The sequence below is a fragment of the Mesitornis unicolor genome, unplaced genomic scaffold (assembly GCF_000695765.1).
Source record: "Mesitornis unicolor isolate BGI_N332 unplaced genomic scaffold, ASM69576v1 scaffold24785, whole genome shotgun sequence".
Taxonomy (NCBI): domain Eukaryota; kingdom Metazoa; phylum Chordata; class Aves; order Mesitornithiformes; family Mesitornithidae; genus Mesitornis; species Mesitornis unicolor.
The window spans coordinates 12,008-32,887 of record NW_010184041.1 but is presented as its reverse complement, the minus strand read 5'-3'; the positions used below and the strand labels follow the sequence as shown (position 1 = coordinate 32,887).

The 20,880-nt window shown below is 43.3% G+C and overlaps 1 protein-coding gene across 1 annotated transcript in view; it reads right to left on the bottom strand.

The window, feature by feature from the left end:
- Positions 1-20,880, bottom strand: part of DDRGK1 (DDRGK domain containing 1) — a gene marked incomplete at its 5' end in the record, with an annotated part of 30,939 nt that overhangs the window by 1,794 nt on the left and 8,265 nt on the right. The window contains 5 exons of the mRNA XM_010184346.1: positions 804-860; positions 4,389-4,427; positions 6,563-6,685; positions 16,854-16,955; positions 18,857-18,963. Of these exons, the coding sequence (XP_010182648.1) occupies positions 804-860; positions 4,389-4,427; positions 6,563-6,685; positions 16,854-16,955; positions 18,857-18,963 (428 nt within the window). The remainder of the gene's footprint in view (positions 1-803; positions 861-4,388; positions 4,428-6,562; positions 6,686-16,853; positions 16,956-18,856; positions 18,964-20,880) is intronic.

The following is a 20,880-nucleotide window of genomic DNA, read 5'->3' as shown; positions in this document are numbered from 1 at the left end:
GCGCCTCCGAGCATTCAGCTTCCCTACACCTTAAGCCAGTATCTAAGCCTTGGTTTCCACAATTCTGCCTCTCTCCTTTTCTTGTATTTATGTGACTGCAGAAGCAAATTGTAGTTTAGATTTCTACCAGATTACATTCCCTTAGCTGGCTCGCTTAAATGCAATTCTGGTTTAGGAGAGAGGCAAGGGCACAGCAGCCTGGACTTAGAGCAGTGAAAGCTGCTGTGAAGGGGCACCCCAAGATCAGATGAGGTACAGAACAACAGAAAACATCGGTCACTTAGAAATACACATCAAATGTGCTCAAATTAAAATAAACCAAGCCACAACTATTCTTCAGGGTCAAAACATAAAACGTTTAGAGAACAGAGAAAGGACAGAGGGGAAAAAAAAGTACAGATATTACACCACAAGTTCACTTTAACAGGATTATTTGGTGCTGAGAGCGACAATATTCTTAAGCAGTGCATCAGAAATACAAATCTGGGTGGTCTAACACTGGAAAAGGCTTCTTAAAGAGGTGGTCGATGCCCCAGGCCTATCAGTGTTTAAGAGGCATTTTGGGCAGCCCTGAAGTGCTCAGGCAGTTGGAGCAAATGATCATTGTAGGTCTTTTCCAACTGAAATGGTGGTATTGTGATAAACGGCCACATTTTTAGGCTGAATTTTCTGGCCTTCACCAAAAACCCAAGCATTTTCAGAAATGCTGGGACACTTGCACAGATGTTATCCTTATTCACCCACTTCCTCTCTGTCCTTTTAAACTCATTGCTTGTACTCGCACCCCAAAAGGTAGCGCTTACCTGTGTTCTTAAACCCAAATGCGAAGCCAAGTCCTCCAGCTGAATTACCTTTGTTTTCTATGGAGACAAACAAGAGTTACATGCAGCTGATGATCAGAGGGTTAGCATATTTCTTTTAAAAAATGCATTTAACGGACAAAGCAGAACCTATCACTCTAACTTTCCCTAGGAAGCTCTTCTCTTCAATGAAAAACACTGACTTAAGTTACTCTGCTCTGCGGAAAGATGCTTTGACCCACTGAAGGAGGATAGGAGCATAAGCACAACAACCAGCCATGGCTCAGTCCCTGCCACCCGAGTTTCTCAGCTTCTACCTCTAATTTCTTTAACAAGATCCCTTTTTTGCTTGAGAGATATTTCGAGGTACCGTTTATCACCGGTATAAATGAGCACATACATAAAAATCCAGACAAGACTGACGGCATTAAATGCTTTAGCCTGTTTTACTGATGTCATGTGTGTTAATGCCATAATAATCTTCCTAAGCAAGCAAACACCTTCTTAAAGTTGTCAGTGCTGTAGCGCGATGATCTGAGAGCAAAGGCAGAAGCAGGAGCTGCAAATTTTCACTCTGCTTTGGCAATTGATTCTCACTGCAGCCTCTTCTCTCAATCAGGACACAGTCACCACTGCTCACATCTGGTTTTATGCTGGATTTTTAACAGAGAAAACACCTGGTGCACTCATCTGGAGCTACTTAGTTCCTGTTTTCTCATCTGCAAATGTTTTAGAAACTCATCTGTTCAGATGCAGGAAAGGATGCACTGTTTGTAAGGAATTTGGAAAGTACCAAACTCTTGAGAACTCTTCACTTAACATTCAGGGCTAACAAGAGCTACGTTTACATTATCAGATACAACACTTCAAACCATAAATGCATTTGTTTCTGATCCTGAGAGTACGCTGGAAGGACACTGAAGACATAAAGAGAGGCTGAAATCGCTGAATCTTTCTCATTAATAAAATCAGACCAAAAAAAACCACATAAAGAGACTGAGCAGTTGTGAAGTTGGATGCAGCCAAGCTAGAGAACTGAATACCATGGACTGAACGCCTGGAACTGGAACCAGTCCATGGAATTCAGTTCTCAGAGCTGGGAACTGCCAGGATCCGCCGTATCTTCTCTGAAAAAAAAGGATACAGAGCCACGTAAACGAGAAAAACAGGATTTGAACCTTCACTTAAAGATATTCACCCTCAATGACCAAATTTACTGGAGGCTTTCCAAGATAGGTCCTGCTGTGAATGAGAGCCCAGAGGGTGGGGTGGGATTAGGATGCGTTTCCCCATGCACGCTCTGAAATGTAAGGACATTGTGGCAACAAAACACTTCACCACATGCTTCACGTTTGAGGGACAGGCTTAACTTTCATAGAGCAACAGACACACATCCCCATTTTACTGAATTAATTGAATTTTAGGTATGATTCTGCTGCTGACGATGGAGAGCAAGACCGCAGCAATGCCACAGCCTGAGGTGTGAGGTGGTGACGCTGCAGTGGTCCCATTGAGTTGGAGGGGCTGCTAGGAAAGCCTCAAAGGAAGGGAGATGCTCAGCTTTCTGAAAAGCAGAATTAGGGGGTGTCAATCCTTTTGCTGCCTTTAGGAAAAATCCCATTCCAAACAATCGCATGAGGCAGAGCTGGAGAAAAGAGGCTGTGTTTTATTTTAAATACCCTTAGGAATGAAGTATGGGGTGAGCTCTCTCTAGCCAGTTATACCAGTAGAATAAATTATTCAACAGAAGAGCTAAATTCAATTTTATTGTTTTCTAAATGCCAATTGCTCCTTTAATTTATATGTTTTTCAGACAGCTATTAGCAGCTTAGCACCGCTTCTTGATATAAGCCAACGGTTTCTGTGAACAGGACAGAGGATGAGGGCAATACATTAATCTGCATTAAGCATACTTTCGAGATTTAAAAAAAAAATAATACTAAAACTTGTAAAAGAAAGCAGTGCCCCAGTTCTGCAACTCATCTCTCCTTAGGAAATCAGGTGTCAAAGTGCTTCTGCATTAGGTTTTCAGCCTATGCTTAATTTCTCTGACGTCAAGTAGCAGTGACTAATATAAAACTATACATTTGTGCTTAAACACCGAACTGAGAGTTTGTGACTAATCCGTTCCATCTATCACAACCACCAGGGCAACGTGCAGAATCAGGCCCTGCTGAGGTATCCCTTGGAAACCTCCCAATTTTAGGGCAAGATCCCAAGAGGCGCTGAAATGGCCTGATGTTGTACCTCCAGGTATCCTAGGGCAGCTTGTTTATCAATAAACACCAGCACATTTCCCTTAATCCACAACTTGGTGGTATCTTGAAAGCCATAGATGGGAACGGGTGAATTGGGATCACACTGTACCACGTAGTTCATTTCCACAGTCAGTAATTGAAACGGAGGGTGGTCTTAACAGATGTGGCCAATTCCAAGCTCCCCTCCCTTTCAACAAAACCTCTCTGGCTTCTGCAGAAAACAGAATATTGAAATTGCTGCACGGCTGCAGCGTGAAACGTGCCACCTGATGGTTCAGCATCGCTGCGTGGTTTTACTCAGGCTCTTTGAACACATCACCCATAGCTTTTCCAGTTATTCTCAGCTGCCTCATTCGCTTTTGGTGGCGATTCTGATCAGGGTTGACTGCTTAAGCTGGGGCTTCAGTTACTGACCAGGGGCTGTTTTCATTTGGCTGCAGTGATGAAGGTATATCTAAAGTCTGAATGCCACCAGCTTACACATTTCCAAATTACCCTCGGAGATCCCGTTGATCAGAAAGCAGCTGGCAGATGCAGACCTAGCAGCCCCTGTCACCATAGCCCGATGGTGATGGGATGCAGCACCACAAGTCCTGGCGATGCAGCACCACAAGTCCTGGCGATGCAGGCGGCTGAGAGCAGCCCAAAGATGCTCACCCCGTGGCTTTGCATCAACTCGAGAAGGATCAAGCCATCATACAGACTTGCAGGGCAATAATTCATATTGATTCCTTGCAGAGAGTTACCCATGAGACAAACCTGTAAATTCAGGCTTTAGCACCACAAGTCCTGGCGATGCAGCACCACAAGTCCTGGCGATGCAGCACCACAAGTCCTGGCGATGCAGCACCACAAGTCCTGGCGATGCAGGCGGCTGAGAGCAGCCCAAAGATGCTCACCCCGTGGCTTTGCATCAACTCGAGAAGGATCAAGCCATCATACAGACTTGCAGGGCAATAATTCATATTGATTCCTTGCAGAGAGTTACCCATGAGACAAACCTGTAAATTCAGGCTTTTGCTGGGGTAATGGACATGTAAAACTGGTCCAGAGAGGGAGACTCTGGATTAACAAAATCATTAGGAACCTGTGAAGTATGCAAGCGATTTGGTTTGCTAATGAAGCCTTTCCCACACATGCATACATACATTGTCAGGTAAGAGTCTGGTTTCCAGTAAAGGAGGAAAGGGATTAATTAGGACAAATTATTTGCATAATATTGTTAGAGAAGAAAAATGCATTTGACCTTTGGTATAACAACAGCGGAGAAAGAAGCATTTGTCCTTATAGATCAAAAGTAGAAGGAGGAGAAAGATCAGTGGGAGCTTACCTTGACGTATTCAAGAAATTCCAGTAGAAAGCTGCGAGACTGGATAGAGCAAGGAGAACAATTGTTATTCTACAGTCACCAACATTAAACGCATCACAAACTTGCTGAGTACAAATATTATAAAAGTGTCTAACCCGCATACTCCTGAAGTTTGAAACACACACACAGAGGGAGATTTTGAACTGGGAAGAAAAACAAATCTAGATTTAATCTTAAAGAGGCATTTATGACAGATATTTTTCTAAGACAGAATATGGTTCAAGCCCAATTTAAGTGTTTTCTGAAAGGACATATTTGAATCTTCCATTCTTCACATCATACCCTGAAACAACCACATCTGGGTGCATTTGTGCATTGTTTATGAAGTTACATACACACACTGGGGACACTGTACAGAGGTAAAATACAGAGCGATGCAGGAGACAGCTCGTGCAGATGGTCGAGTGTAGCACGCAGCTGCACAACACATGTGGAAGCTCAAGCCATTTTCAAAGCTGCACACCTGAAATCAGGCATTTTAATATAAGCGGCTGGATTTTCAAAGGCAATGCAAACAATGTGGATTTAACAGGAGATCAGGTTACTCTGCAGCCCTGGAAATCAATCAGCCTTAATTAAGTGCTTAGCTCTGGACTCAGGACCTTAATTTTCAGCATGAGTTTCGGCAAGCCAGCCTCAACAACACAACACAGAGTCAGCTCTTGTCACAGGATACTGAAATGATTCAGTCCATGACCCGCCACAAGGCAGGAGGGTGGCTTGCAGGGCTGGTGTCCCCAAATATCTACGATGGTGTCTGAAGATGGCTTTCATATCGCCTACTACTAAAGTTCTATCTCCCCATCCCTACCAAAGGTATCTTATGTTGAGATCCAGGCATCGTCAACTGCCTGCCAGGCTCTTTTGAGTGAGAAACACCCTTCTCTGTTTCCACATTTAGAAAGATTAATTTCTCCTTGACAGGCAGCTGTAGGAACACAGGCAATAAACATATCCTAGCTTTAAAGGGAAGTTAAAGGTGGAAAAATATAATATTTAGGTATAATCTGATCTTTCTGGAAGGAACTTTCAATAGAAAATGACGCATTTTGCTGTTCTCTGCATCTTAGGAAGTTCCCCATCACCAGATACAACTTCTCTTGGTGCTAACCCTGGCACGATGGAGGAATTCATCTCAATGGGAAGGGTCCACAGTGAGAACCTGTGACTAACATCAAGCGGTATTGACTCCTTACACGCTCCTCAGCACAAAGCCACTCTTTGCTACGGGCAAATCTATTCAACACAACAGGGTCATTTCAGCAAAGGAGCAAATGCACACATGGCCCTGAAAAAACTACTTACGAAATGCATCAGCCAGCTCAAATTTGGCAAATCCAACCCAAGAGTAACTTCAGCCTTTGATAGCAATTAAAATTAGTCTAAGGTTTTCAGCAGGGTAAGAGCACCGCCACCCACAGCAGCGGGACTTTTTTGAGCTTGCTGTGCTATTATGTCAAGTGTCACATCTCAACCCCCGACCCCAGCAGCCACAGGAGGAGCACGCTAGGACCTCACGGAGAGTTTGAAAGATTATCAACCACAGCAATCGTTTGCAACACAATGGACGGTTTTCCAGCGTACAACCCACAAGCACCTAGGTTGTGTCCTGTGAATTCTCTTTACAAAAGCCTTTTTAAGGGAAGACGTTGGTTTTTCATTTTGATTTCACAGCAGCTCCACTGGTCTAGAAAATAAAACCAAAACCAGCAATTCCTCCCAAGCTATGTGGGCACTTCCAAACTCCACATTTAGCTGTGCTTTCACCTGGCCCGCTGTAAATGCGTAGAGCAAAGCTGAAGACAGTAAGAGAGTATCTGACTTCCAGGACGAGTTTAATCTCAGTCCTTACATTAAGGGAGGAGAGGACACATTTTCAGCAATAAGTGTTTGCCTTCATACTCTGAACTAACTCGTAGGAGTCTGGAACGAGGGACTGTAGCATTCCCTGGGAAATACTCCAGGTTAACATGTGTCATAGACAGAATTTAGCTTCCACAAGCAAAAAACGTTTGGCTGACTCCTACTTTTAAGTTCATTTTAAATGAAACAGAATGCAGTAAGGGCAGCCTAACGCAGATAAAGGAAACTGCAGTAACAGCCTAGCATAGATACATACATACATACATACATACCTCTTCCTCTGTCATTGATTCTTCAACCCCTTCCTCTTCAACTACAAAACTCTCCTTCAGCTTCAGGTACTCTTCATACTCTCTCTTCTCCTCCTCTTCCTTTGCCTTCCTTTTTTCCTCTTCCTGAAGAGAGAAGATGACAAGTGGTCAGTTTGCATCTCCCCAAAACAGGTTTGGTTTTAAGCGAAGTAGCGTCTTCTTTATCTGCAGTCTGGTTTTACTAGGACAGATACAAGATAAAAAGCTTCCAAAATGAGTCTAAGTTCTCCCTTGATGGCATCATTAATTTCAGAAGCCATCCTTAAGGTAGTAACCACCTCAGATGGTGGTGTAAGCTTGCACACGAGACAACCAAGGCTGGCTCTTAACAGATCTGACACAGAGGAGAAAAATCACTCTTATATAGCAACCTGCTCTCTTAATTTGCATGAATATGCTTCTTCTGCAGATCCCGTGACAGGAAGTCCCTGCCCCTGACTGCACGTTGATGCAACATCCACATTTTCACTCGCTGGCCCCAATTCTGCCCTGACATGCACTGGTGTACACTGGGAGGGAGCACAAAGAACAGCGCAGTTACACTGATGTCCATCTGTGTGAGAGGAGAAGCTGGCCTCCAAGTTTCAAGTAAAATCACTGTCTTACAACACACAAGCAAACTGTGAATACATGGAATGTAAAGATCTGTACAAAGTATTTTAGGCACAGGAGACAGGGTATGATTGCCTTAAAAAAGGAGTTTACATGTTTGAGTGTTAACCAAAACCTACAGGCTCTGCTTTTATTTATTTGCAATAAAATACTGTTACCTACCTTGAATGAAATGTTAAAAGTCTTAAAACAGAAAACTCGAAGCCAAACATCAGTGAAATGGTGATGCATGCTAGGTCATGGGGAATAGTCACACATTCACACAGCAAAATCGTGATTAAAAGTTTGGAATAGGATAGATTACTTAAATGTTTCAAATAAGAACAGGGTTTTACTGGGAGCTCATCAATTTGCAGCTTGCCATGATTTTCTTTTAAGATTTGTTTTGCTCTTCTCCAAAAAGCTTTACATATGTAACTTTGCAGAGAAGCAGCAGACGTTTGTACAGCACCTGGTACAGTGAGATTCCTATTTGATGGGCCTTTGGTTGCTATCACACTGCAAAACCTTGATTAAAACCTACAAAGATGAGCTCTTCAAATGTCAGTGACAGCCCCTGGGCATTCCTTTACTATTAGCAGAGCAATTGGTCTCTTACAGAATAATTATATTGATTTCTAAATGCTCGCCTGCTACATCTTTGACACTAATACGGTAATTGCTTCCTTAATAGCTGGGAAGCAAACACTTGTGCCATTAAAACAGGAAGAGGCAGGAACAGGTAATTAAGTATATTGAAAAATATCCCTATTAAAAAAAAGATGCCGTGTAAGGCCAAAACCAGCGAGGTATCATAAACGGGGATGGGAGGTTGCCCTGTCATAAAAACTGCAGAGAAAGTGTATTTGGACCCAACTGTTTTAAATGAAAACATTAGACATCTAAGGCAGCTCTTGAGACAAAACAAGACCATTTTCTGGGCCATTCATCACTAAGGATTGTTAGCAAAAGGTCAACAGTAGATTTTTTTTTTCCCCTTACAAACTCTACAGGTGCCAAGAACAACGTAACCGTATTTCATCTGGAAGCGGCAGCAATTGTTCTTTTCTTGTAAGCGTATTAAATTTAATCTTGATCCTGGAAAGACAAAAAAATCAGCTTCTTCCTCTGGTCTGATTACAGAGGTTGTAACTCAACAGGATTTGAAATGAGAAGAGAAAAATAAGCACGAAACCTGAAAGTTGCTTTAGCAAAACAAGAATCAGAAGAAGACAGTGACCCATTTACAACTGAGAGCAACAATAACTAAGAAATATTTTCCCGTTTCTGGAAAGTCTCACAACAAATGAACGAGACCCATTCCTGTCTTCCCACGTGGAGAAAAGTACCTTCTATTTTATTAAAACACACCAGCATGTTCCTACCAGGGATTCCCTTCCCAACGCAGGCAGAAAAGCCTCTCTGCTGTGAGACTTTCAAAGCGCTCAGCTGCCTGTCCCTCTTCTGTGGTCTCCCTAAAAACCAACATGAGTTGGTTTTCCAGATCCTAAATTTTGATGCTAGGATCAGCACAGCATTTCCAGGTGGTCTGAGCCACCGCTAAAAGCACGTCAGCCCTCAAAGCCTCACATCTCTTGGTGCTTGTAGCCTTCTCCGTAACACTTCAGCATTTCCAGCAGCTTTTTCATCTACTAACTACAAATCCCAGCCACTCCCTGCACAGTCTCACGGGCTTAAATTCACCTAGGATTCAATCTGTAAAGAAAAAAAGAAGGATTTAGCCAAACTGTGACCTGTTTAAGGCCAAAAGTAGAGATGACTTTGCATAACTGCCCTGGGAGAAGCAATGAGCACCAGCAGCTGAGCAGGGGAACCCTACAGAAGTCTGTTAATACTTATTTTAAGCTTTTTTTTTCACTGCTGCACTAGCACTCTTCTCTCACATGCCCAAGCCATGCAGCAGCTGCGTGGAAGGTGCAGGGTCAAATTTAGGCAGGTTGCATTCCCAGAAAAAACGAGTCTGTGCCATAACCCACACAGGGCAACGTGCTCAGCACCCCGGGGGCTGCTACTGAAACGCAGCCTAGCGCTTGCTTCATGCAAGTCACGCAGGGGGCACCCAGCACAAATATAAATTAAAAAAACCCCCCTCAGGGTTTTAGTCGGGTTTCTTCGCCCTTCCCTGTTCTGATCTCATGAACTGCTGCGGAGTTAAGTGGTAAAGCACGAGGCTCGGAGGAGAGATAAAAGCTGGGCCACCTCCTGCCAGCGGTGGGTGGGGTGGTGGGGAAATCCCAGCATTGTGGAAATTTGGTAACTGCAGATGCTCACCTTCAGCTGCTTGCTTTTTTAATTTAATCTTTTTTTTTTTAAAAAAAAGCAGGTTTGCTTCTCTCCTCCCCCACCAAAACGTTACCCAAATCGAGGGCTTGCTAGAGTGCAAAGATGTCTTTATGTTGATCTGTTTATTACACTGTATGCAAAGAACAAACTCCCACTCTGGTCATGTCTTTATGGAAAAAAAAATAAAATTAATCACGCAAACCTTTCTTCTTTCTCTCCTTTTTCAGACAAAACATCCACATTAACACTGCTGGATTGACTCTACCTCTCCATGCTTGCTATGAGTTTCATGTGCCACCTTGCATAGCAGACACCCAAGAGCTTCCAGAGTGGATCTCCAGCACTGTGGGCCATGCTTTCCAAAATCCTCATCCCTTCCTGTACCAGACCTGGTCCACACCAATTTCCCACTGCACCCAGTCCCAGTCCCTCCACTGCCCTCCAGGTTTCCTCCATCCCATCTCCCCACCAAGGACCTGGATTTGCTGTGAGGCTCCTTTCCTTCTGTTTGCCATTTACCTTGATCACAAAACAAAGATCATATCCAAGACATCAAAACCATCAGTTGTGCCAACCACACAAACGCTCAATCTTTTACCAGGTGAAACCCACAGCATCTTGAAAACTCTTTGAGCCTCACAGCTGGAAGCAGACCTTGATTTCTGGGAACACAAAACCCTCTGCAGTTCTGGGATGCTGCTTGAGTAAAAGCAGCATTCTGGCTGGTGTACAGATTACAGCCTTTGAAGGTTTATCATGAATTACTCTTTTTAGGAAAGGGTGAGGACCCTTAAAGCACTGTCCAGCATGAAGACACTGGACCATTTCTAGCTTTCACTGCAGTAACCCATTTAAGGTGACACTCACACTGAGCGATATTGGCCTACAGAGTAAGTGGCTTTTCTGAAAGCTTCGCCTAAGCAGCTTTCCCAGAGAGGAAACTGCTACTTGGGTGCTGTGTCAACCCTCCTCCAAATCAGATAAAGGACCAACTTGCTGACAAACAAATCATTTATAGGCGGCTTCTTCGACCGTTAAGTGGAAGAGATCTCATTGCCAGTGAGGAAGGCAGAGCAAGCACTGGGCTCTTCAGCCTTTTTTGTGGCTGTTTCCTCATTCTGCGTGCTAAGGAAAAGCACACGCTGGTTCCTATGCCAAATGTTTTGAGGTTCATGGCCCAAAGAAACTCTCTCCTTGTGTAACATCCAGTTTGGGCTGTTAGCACAGGTTCTGCAGGAAGCAAAAAGACTTTACAAATAAATAATTTAACACAGAGCAGATGGATCTCTAGGATTTCACTGTTAAGACACAAAAAAAATACCTTTAGAAAGGCAGAAGTGTTCTTACCAGTCCTCATCCCCTCAAAAATCAGAGTATAATGAGTTTTCTGCAAGCTTTTCAACTTGTACTTCCTGAAGAGAAATGAATTTTCAGTGAAGCACACACACTTGAAAAACTGATGCTTAAACCGAAACGACATTGGAGTCTCCATCATCCTCCAGAAATGCACTGTTTAGGTATGAACAGTGGATATAAATACCAAACACAATGAAAAGCTCTGTGGAGAGGCACAGATCTCAATGTTCACATAACGCTATACATAATAAAATAATTCAGTTGACATTTTAAAACTCGGTGCCTGTTATTACAGGATCAAATATCAAAGAGCCAAAACCTTAGGGTCTTAATTCTCAAAAGCTTCACAGCACTCTCAGGGTCACCAGCCCATCCTCGATTTCTATAGCCCTGAAGCTCCAGACCGTTTTTATTTAGGCACTGAAATGCAAAACTGAAAGCCTCACTGAAATCGCCCTATTTTGGAAACTTGAGCAACACAGCCCTCATTTTAATGTAACAGTGAATAAGTTTGCTGCTTTCTCTACTGTGTCAAGCTAGGTTTTGGGAGCAATTCACTCTGCAAATGGATTTACAGGTGATTAGGTCCTGTTCAACGCTGCGTTTCTGTATAGAAGAATAAGAGCTGTGAGCACTGCATCCACAGGAGCTGTTTCCTTGGCAAAGAAAAGCAAGGCTTCAGGAGAAAAACTGACCAAAAATGCCTGTGCATAGGGCAAAAAGAAAAGCTCTTGTGCAACCAATCTGCAAGGCTTCGTATGAAGGCGCTGTTTTGCAACATCAGAGGAAGTTCGCTCTCATTGATAAGGTGGCGGTTGGTAAACCATCTCACCACTAAAAAACTCCAAGAGTGAAAGGGAAATCCCCAGGGTAAAGCAGAGCTGAAGCAAATGCCAATTATAAAGGAGCTTCCTCACACGCAGAGCCAATCAGGTCCTCAGAACGCTGGAAAGGAAACTTGAATTTAAAAATATATCATCTGGTTTGCAACACCGAAGCCAAGGGGCAACCGCATTTTATTTATAAGCGCATACAAACATATTTAAATAGAAGCAGGGGGGTATTTTTCTCAAAAATATGCAAGATTTTAGCCCCTGTAACTCCCTTGAAGGCATCGTTCTCACTTGTTGTATAGCACGGTGTAGAGTTGCCCCAAAATAATTGGAGATGGTGATCCACTTGCTTATAAAACAAAGTGGGTTTTCTCCTGACTGGACTCCACATCTCAAACTACTTGAGTAGGGGGTGTGGGAAAGGGTTAACACTCACGGTGACTTTATCAAAGATAAAGGGGAATTTCTATAAGATCCACAAGCTGCAACACGGTTTTCTACCCTCCTGAATCTCTGTGGCTTCCCTCCTCGTCTGACAAAGTTTTTAGCTGGTATTTAATGGTGCAGGAATCGCCCATTGCTGCTGACTGGGATTTAGCTGCTAGTTTAAGGCTGCAGCCTTAATTTTGGTTGAAAAAAAGAGGTTCAACTGAAATTTAGCTAACAGGGGTGGTTACATTTGTTAGGAGACTAACTGCTCATCGCTTAAGCTCTTGTGTAAATACACTAATTAATTTGCAATTAAATCAAATAAAGCATAGCCACCAAATTTATGACTTCAAATCATTTGAACAACAAACAATCCATGCAGTTGTGTCGCTGCTGTTCCTGGAGGCAGTAAGGCCTCTCTTAATACCTTTCCTGGACTGCAGAAGGAAGAAAGAAAACCTAACAGACTGTCACTAGCCCTGCAGAAATGCTCTGATGTACTGGAGAAGGAAGGGCAAAAATGAAGCTGATAACTGTAATAATTCTTAGATAAACTGTAAATTTCTTGTGCCTTTTGGGATTACATAAACTATAGAGATGTCAGTGATCAAACTGCCTCCAGAAACCATAGAGCCAGCTACCCTTTGGTTCTTATCTCCTGTCTATCGATCACTACTTGGGCTACCTTTCCTAATTTTGCCTTTCCATCTCTTAATATGTGTGTTGGAATACTACGACCACATACTTAGTCCACCAGGGCTCACTCATGACAAGATGTCACTTGTGGAAATGAAGCATCCTTTGTCTGGAGGAAGGTGTAAGTGACATTTTATCCTATGTAGTCTATAAAGCACACAATAAATGATCCCTTCACCACTTACAGAGATTGAGAAGAGAGCAGCAGTATCTTTTACATCATACAATTGGTCTGTAACAGATTTGAAAGATAAGACGTTATGATCGTGAAGACAGGCTATGTTTACCTATGTAGTAATCAAGTACCTATTAATTCAATTAATTTCCTTTCCTATCCCCCAGTCAAGACTAAAACACTGAGTTCTTGTCATTACCATGCTCCCTGTAACACCGCTGGCTTTGCTGACTGCAGCAGGAACCTGAGCCTAAGCACATACCAGTCTTGAAGTGTTCTGTTTCCTGTTAAAGACACTGATGAAGACAGAGACTAAAAATTACTAGAAAACAGTCGAGGATGGACATTAAATATGGCCAGACACATTTACTTTGATCCAGGCTCAAAATGTTTAGTGGTTAATGAATTATCAACCTGTCCTGGACTCAAGCAAAAAAATACAATAATGAAAACCACTTTCCCTTGAGTAGTAGAAGAGCATTCATGATGTAGCTCAGCAGGTTGACTTGCTGTCCTCAAAAGACTACTAGGAAAAAACCAAACAAATGAACCAAACAAATAAAGGTTAAAGTTACAGATTTTAAGTAGCCAAGGAAGGTACTGGTTAAAATGAATAGCAAGGTAGATTCAGGCATCTGAGAAATTTTCAAAATTCTACTAATTCCTTTGAACTGTTAGGCACAAAATGTAAAAAATAAAAATTGAAAACCCCGAAGCTTTAGTTTATATTCCTCTTTTTCACCGAGTCTTGCGAAATGGAGGTGGAAGGGTTTTAGTGCAATCTTTACCAGGCATAGTGAAAATCAAAACAAGTAAGATTTTCCTTGTTCAACCCAAGTAAATTACTGAGCTCTAACAGAAGTGGATTAAAAAAACCCAGCTAAGTATGTTAATAAGCACTTTGTGTGTGAAGAGACCTCTCTAGTTAGAATTTCACCCTCATTTTCTACTCACCTTTTCAACCCTGCCTGCCTGGTCCTGCTTAGCCAGCTGCACTGCTAATCCCAGGTCAAAGCCGCAGGCAATCCACAGGATAACATCTCTGTCCTGGGCTGCAGCTTCTTTTGAGCAGGTTGGCCAAACTCAACTACAATTTGCTTTGCAATTCACCTGGCATGGAAATTCTGTCCATCAGCCTCCCTTAAAGGAAGTGACAATGAAACAACGCTAGTGTCCAGCCCACGTGCTCCCCTAATTCCTCCCCCAGAGTATTGGGGTCATTTGGTTCATTTCAACCAACTCATCAAGGTCTCAAGGGTATTGAATTCCCAGAATCTTAGGAAAAAAAGTATTAAGGGGCTAGGTGGAGACAAAACACTTAAAAATACAGCACTGGAGGGAACTGCCATCTGAGTTCCCTGTTATGCCAACCAGGATGGGCAGTAGATGTGTGCTTCAGAGGCAGGCAGAGCTCGTCTTACCTCTTTCTGAGCTGGATTTGACAAGGAGAAACTGGCAATGCTTAGATAAAAGCAGAGTGGTCACAGAGGCCACAAACCTGGTGCTATTGAAGTGTGTAGGCAGGGGAAAAGCAGTAGAGATGGATCCAGAGGAAGCCAGGGCAGACAGTGCTGCTGTTAGGAGCAGCCTGGCTGAGCTCAGGAGTGGCTCAGAGCAGTTAAGATCAGTTACCCAACCTCAGGGTTCCCACTTTGACCACTGCCAGGTCCTTCTAGGTCTGTGTATCTTCCTCAAGAAGGGCAGCCGTGGACCAACTGATGCACTGGAAGCTTGCTTAAGTTGGTTTACAAGTCCAAGTCTTGGACCATGCTACATATCCTGATGTTGTAGTACTGACATTCTCCTCATCCATTTCAATGTCTGAAATGCAGGAGCCTTCTACTGATGAAAAGGAACCAGAGGATTCAGAAGATGAAGGATTTTTTTGGGTGAAATAACCTCAGAGGTAAATGTACATTCTACAAAAGATCTCATGGATACAATCTGCATGTGTAAGGTATGGGAAAAAAAAAATGAAAATTGCTTTATCCTGCCTTTATGCCCTCAGAGGAAAGGCAAAAAATTGTCTTTTCCTCTTTTAAAACGTTACCAGCAACACACTCCACTTACCCAACCTGTGCTCGGAACAAATTAAAATACATCTGCTCGCTACAAACCAGAGACACGCATTTCCATGCACATTTAAGTGTCCCCAAAAATTCACACTGAAAGCTGGGGGCTATGCTCCCCTGGGATGGCAATTACTCGGCACAGGATCGTGCAGAACACTTTGGTCCTTGCCTCCACGCTGCAAAGCTACCACACAATTTGCTCAAGCACCAGAAAGCTTGAAACTCATCCCCAGTTCTTACCCAGTAGCACCAATGCCCAGAATACACAAAACAGCTTTGAAACAAGCTTGCTTCTCTCCCTGATTAAAGTATTCAACAGAAGCGTTTCAATCGCACAGTACCTGTTTTTCTGGGTCGCTCTTGCTAACGCACACCTTTGTGAGCACGGTTTAGAAATCCTGAATTGTGAAGCACATGTAAATTCGTATAATTAGAATAAAATCGTATAATTTTACATACCAGCTGCAAAATCGGTTGCTGATGTCTTTCACTTTCTGCCTTGCTGGTTGCAGCTGCCGGGAAGGCAGCGCTAATGAGATTAATGAAGCAGCGCCCAGGGAGGTTGAGAAATCTCCTTCATTAAGGGACACTCAAAGCTTGGCTGGACAAGGTCTGGAGCAACCTGCTCTAATGGGACATGGGTTTGAGCATGGCAGATCAGAGAGCTTCCAGAGCTACCTTCCAACTCACATTATTCTATGATTCTGTGATAATCAAACATCTTCTGTCAGACACCAAGCAAGCAACCCCCAAAATTTCTCTTTGCAACTAAGTGCAACTCCTTCCTTCATACAAAAACCATAGCATGTGTTGGGTTGGAAGGGACCTTTAAAGCTGATCCAGCCCAACCCTGCAGTCAGCAGGGACACTGGTACCAGATCAGGTTGCTCACAGCCCCATCAAGCCTGGCCTTGAATATCTCCAGGGATGGGGCCTGCACCACCTCTGGGCAACCTGTGCCACTGATCGACCACCTCACGGGGAAGAGCTTTTTCCTCATAGCCAACCTAAATCTGCCCTTTTCCAGTTTAAAACCATTCCCCCTCATCCTATCGCTCCATGCCCCAGTGAACAGCTCTTCCCCAGATTTCTTATGGGCACCTTTCAGGTCCTGGAAGGTCGCTATAAGGTCCCCCCACAGCCTTCTCTTCTCCAGGCTGAACAACCCCAGCTCTCTCAGCTGTCTCCATAGCAGAGCTGCTCCAGCCCTTGGATCATCTCTGTGGCCTCCTCTGGCCCCGCTCCAGCACTTCAATGTCCTTTTTGTGCTGGGGACTCCAGAGCTGGACCCAGCCCTGCAGGTGAGGTGTGAGCAGAGCAGAGCAGAGGGGCAGAATCCCCTCCCTGGCCCCAAGGCCACACTTGTTGTGCTGCAGTCATAGACCTGCACTTAAACAGCTCCCAGCCAAACTAACAGCCAACTTTATCAGCTATGTTTGTCAACACAACAAACTGACCAAGGAATCTGTCCCCATGGCACAGAGCAGTTATAGATCCGCTATCAGGAGACTGGGTTTTGCCCTATACTCAAGCATGGGTGGGTGCTTGCTGCTACGTGTGTGCACTGGTGTCACTTCCGCCAGGCATCTCAGGGAACAAAGCTGGGATCTACATTGAAATCATGGGGTATTACTGGAATTCAAACAAAACGGAGCAGTGAAAAACCAACAGATTGAAAATGTATGCAGTCGTCATGAAAGCCAAAGGGAACTCTGGTGATCACAGAACTTATATTGAAGCAATTTCAAAGACAAACTTGGTTCACAGTTTCCATCTCTAAATACAGCCAATCCCACCTGTCGTTCTTCCTCGAGACGTGCTCTCTCCTCTTCTTTCCGCCTTTCCTCCTCTCTCTTTGACTCAAGCTTTTTCCGTTCTTCTCGCTCTGCTTCTTCAGCCTAAAAAAAACAAACCAAAACCATACAAGCCAAGCTTTACTCTTTCCGAATATACATTTTTAAAATCCCATATTGTGATACCACGGGGGAGGTTGGGTTCCTGCTAACTTCCCAGTTACATGTTCAAAAGGAAACAGCAAGGAGAATAAAAGAAAGTCACTCATTTAATTCCCCCCCCCCACCGATCTTCAGCATACTTAACACTGTGGTAAGTTTAGAAATTACCCTTCTCACTTGCATGATCTGTATCTTAAAAAGAGTTTAAGCTTGGTAAATGCACATGAGCTTATTACTACAGTTATATTAAGTAACAGTGTCATGGCATTCAACTTCTCCTCACTGAAGTTTAGTTAGAATGGACTCTAAGGAGAGGGGAAAAAAGGAGAGGGGAACATAAACTTCGTAAAACCAAGTACATTCAATTTTATCATCAATCTGGGCAGATTCTCTTAAAGAAAAAGTTGCTTTGGTCTCTTTAAATCATTTTACTATTTGTTTTTAAACCAGATCTAGTAAAGAAATGGGGGCAAAATGGGAAGCAAAAAAGGATGTTTAGTGTCTAATTTAGAGATTTGTTTCAATTTGCCCTTCAGTATACTTAAAATTTGAAAATACGTGAAGAGAACAAGCAGAAGGCATTCGAATGGAGGATCTGTGGCTTTGACTGTTTCAGTGGAAAAGATGTAACCGAGGAATTTATCTGTCTACATGGGAAAATGAAAATCAGCATGTTTTAAAACGAATCAAAAGATCCCTCACTCCATCAAATGCTTGCCTAGCTTCATTCAGCTCGGCTCAGATTTTCCACAAAAAGATGCTAATTAAATAGAATAAATATGGAAAGTAATGACAAAATGGTTAAAGCATAAAGGGAGAGAAGGATCCTAATGGGAGTTCATATGTAACACAATAATCCAGTTTATTACCATACCTACAGGGCGTGCCACTACAGTGTAAAGCAGAAACTGGATTTAATCCTCCAGTGACAATAAAATCCTCAAAATGGGATGTCCCTGGCTTTGTTTGGACCCTCTCTGCATTACAAATATTAGTAGTTTAATATAATCTGTGTTTTTGTGAAGTGTGTGATGTCCACTGTGCACTCCGGGCTGTTTAAGACACCTGCTTCTTGCTGCCACACACCCCAAGTTACAGAACAACGCAAAGATTGCACCAAAAAATCCATAGAAAAACTGAAAGTAATGAGTGCAGAACCTTCTGTTGCCCACAAGCACACCGAGTTTCAAAAAGCCTGCTGCTGCCCTGAAATTAAACAGCAAAATGCTGGGCAAAACTGAAAAAATGCTACAGTATTTAAGTATCTTTACACAGAAGATGTAAGAAAGAACAACTGAAAAGCTACAGCGTGTTCGCTCTGCATACTTGGTCTCTGTTCAAGGGCCAAACTTCAACCCAAAATCTGATGGCATTGTAGATTTGGTGGATTACAGGGTCTGCTTTCCATCTTCTCCCCCATCCTTAAAAACAATAAACATGGCTAAACAAAGATAAACCCATACAGAGCTTTTGCACAAGAAACACTACTCAGAAGTGCCCAGGGTTTTGGTCACAGACCCAGTGTTACAACACCGCTATGTGGGCTCGAGTGTATTTTTAAGGGGAGACAGCACTGACATTAAGCTGCAAGGCAGTGGAAACACGCAATAAAAAGCATTCGAGACTTTAACTCCTCTCTCCTCCCCACAAGAACACCACAGAATCGAATGGATACCATTTTCCTCTTGGGAAATGACATAAAAAGCCGAATGTTATCTTTAAAACAAAACTAGAGCCATTATAGCGATGACACTGCCTTTGGGGTGTCTGTCATCACCGGTTCTTCGCTGAGCGCTGCTATTCAGGCTCTGCTCTGGGCTCTATACGTGGCAGGAAACGCTTACCTCTCTCTGTGCTTTTCTGGCTTGTTTCTCTTCTAGTTTTCTCTGCTTCTTTGCTCCGATTTTCCCAGACACCTGAAATTCTGGCACCTCCTCAGCATCCTCTTCGTCTGCAACATCGCGTAAATGACAAATTTTAAATCGCCTGTAAAAAGCCCATTTGAGAAACATCGCTGCTGCCCAGGAGAGCAGCAGCAGATGAAAAAGACACACACACACATTTCAGACAAGACCTAGCAGATGGAAAAAAGAAGAAAAAAAATCACACAGGACTGCCAAAGCCACGGAGCTGAAGTAACAAAGCAAACACACACTCGAGTGAAGCCAGAGGTACAAATGTACTTGATCTTTTGAAAGAAGGCTTTTCAGAAACATTTCCTGCTTTCCACAATTAAAAGCTACATTACTTTTACACGTAAAACGTGTTGCCGCTACATAACTGCTTAATACCCACCTGCAGAGACTTTCTCCCCTTTAAGTGTCACGCGACAGACAGCCCTTCAAAAAGTGGATTCAGAGGCATCCACTCATCCCTTAAGTAACATTTAAGGGAAGAGGGGGAAAAAGACAAATCCCTGCAATACCCATCTTGGACCTGACTGGACCAAAACTACACGGAAATAGTTCCTTGCTGTACAACTGACTTTTATAAAGATGATTTCTGCAACTGTGAAATACGAAAGCGTCATGCTCAAGTGATGTGCAAATGCGTTTTATTTCTGCTCACCCAGGGGCTAAGCAAGACTAAATTGTTTTTAAAGAGTGCCACGTCCTTCTCCCCCATCCCAGACCAATGCCTCGTGAACATCTGGCCACTAATTGAAGTTAATCCTTGCTCCTACAACACAAGCACTGCGGGTTGACCTCGTGAGCTGCTACACGACACAGAGATTCGCGCGTCTGAATCAGACGGCAGCATCAAAACGAAAGGTCTTCATCACATACATCCCTTTTTTTTGGGTAATTTGTACTTTGAGCATCCACAGCTGGGAACCCAAAAAAGCTGCTGTTAAAGGAGCGCACGGATGAATGAGACTCATCCTTCTTCAATATGTAGCATTAGGTCTGAAACCCTCTGGTTTTACTGCTTCCAACACACGGCATGGTGCTCTGGCTAAGCTAAGACACATCGTCAGAAACAAATGCAGCTGAGAGCTGTGTAGGTGGCTCTCAAATAACTGTGCTGTTTTCAGGACATGGGCGTTAATGTGAGGCGGGCTTGCTGAATTGGGCTTCAAGAGAATTACTGGTATCTGATCACTGAGATGATCAAAAGGGTTCCCCCTTCCTACGCCACAAACAAGAAGAGCAGCAGGGGACACTCAGGCTTGACACAGTTGCTTCTGCAGTCTTGCTGAAGCTTAAAATACCTTTATTTATATTTTAAATACCAGGCCAAGGGGAGTTCCAAACACAACGGGTGAGCAAGCCAGCATGAGCGGGTATTACTCCAAAATTAACAGCTCACTACTGGTGTTGTTCTTTAGAAAATTACTTCTGGGAAACACCGCAAGTATAAAGCTCCACCTATGACACTGTTCAACCTGAGGCTCTGAGCACTTCTCAGATGTCCTCTATATTAAGCATACCTGAAGCAGAGGTCAGGCAGAATCGAGCAAGGCTTTTAAAGCCTTTTCCCAAACATTTCTTTGTTTGCTTTCCTCCCTTTTGAAGCACCTGATGTGACCCCTGAAGTACCACGTCCTCCAAGCTTTTCGTAGTGCACGGAGTTACACGCAACAAAAGACAGAGACAGCCAGGCAGAGGCAGCCCATGATTCAGCAGAGCTTTAAAGGTCAACAACGCACGAAACCTGGACGCAATTAATATGTGCTAAATAAACCTCAACCTGCTGACAGGAACATAAGCCCGCGGTAAAAGGATCTGCTGAATCAATTGGTTATTATAGCAGAAGAGCTGCACCAAAAGCGGAGTGGATGCTGCACACAGCCAGCAAGATCTTCTGCATTTTTCATTTCTTTTATTATCATTTCTTTTTCAGCAGCTTTTAACAATCACTTTGCACA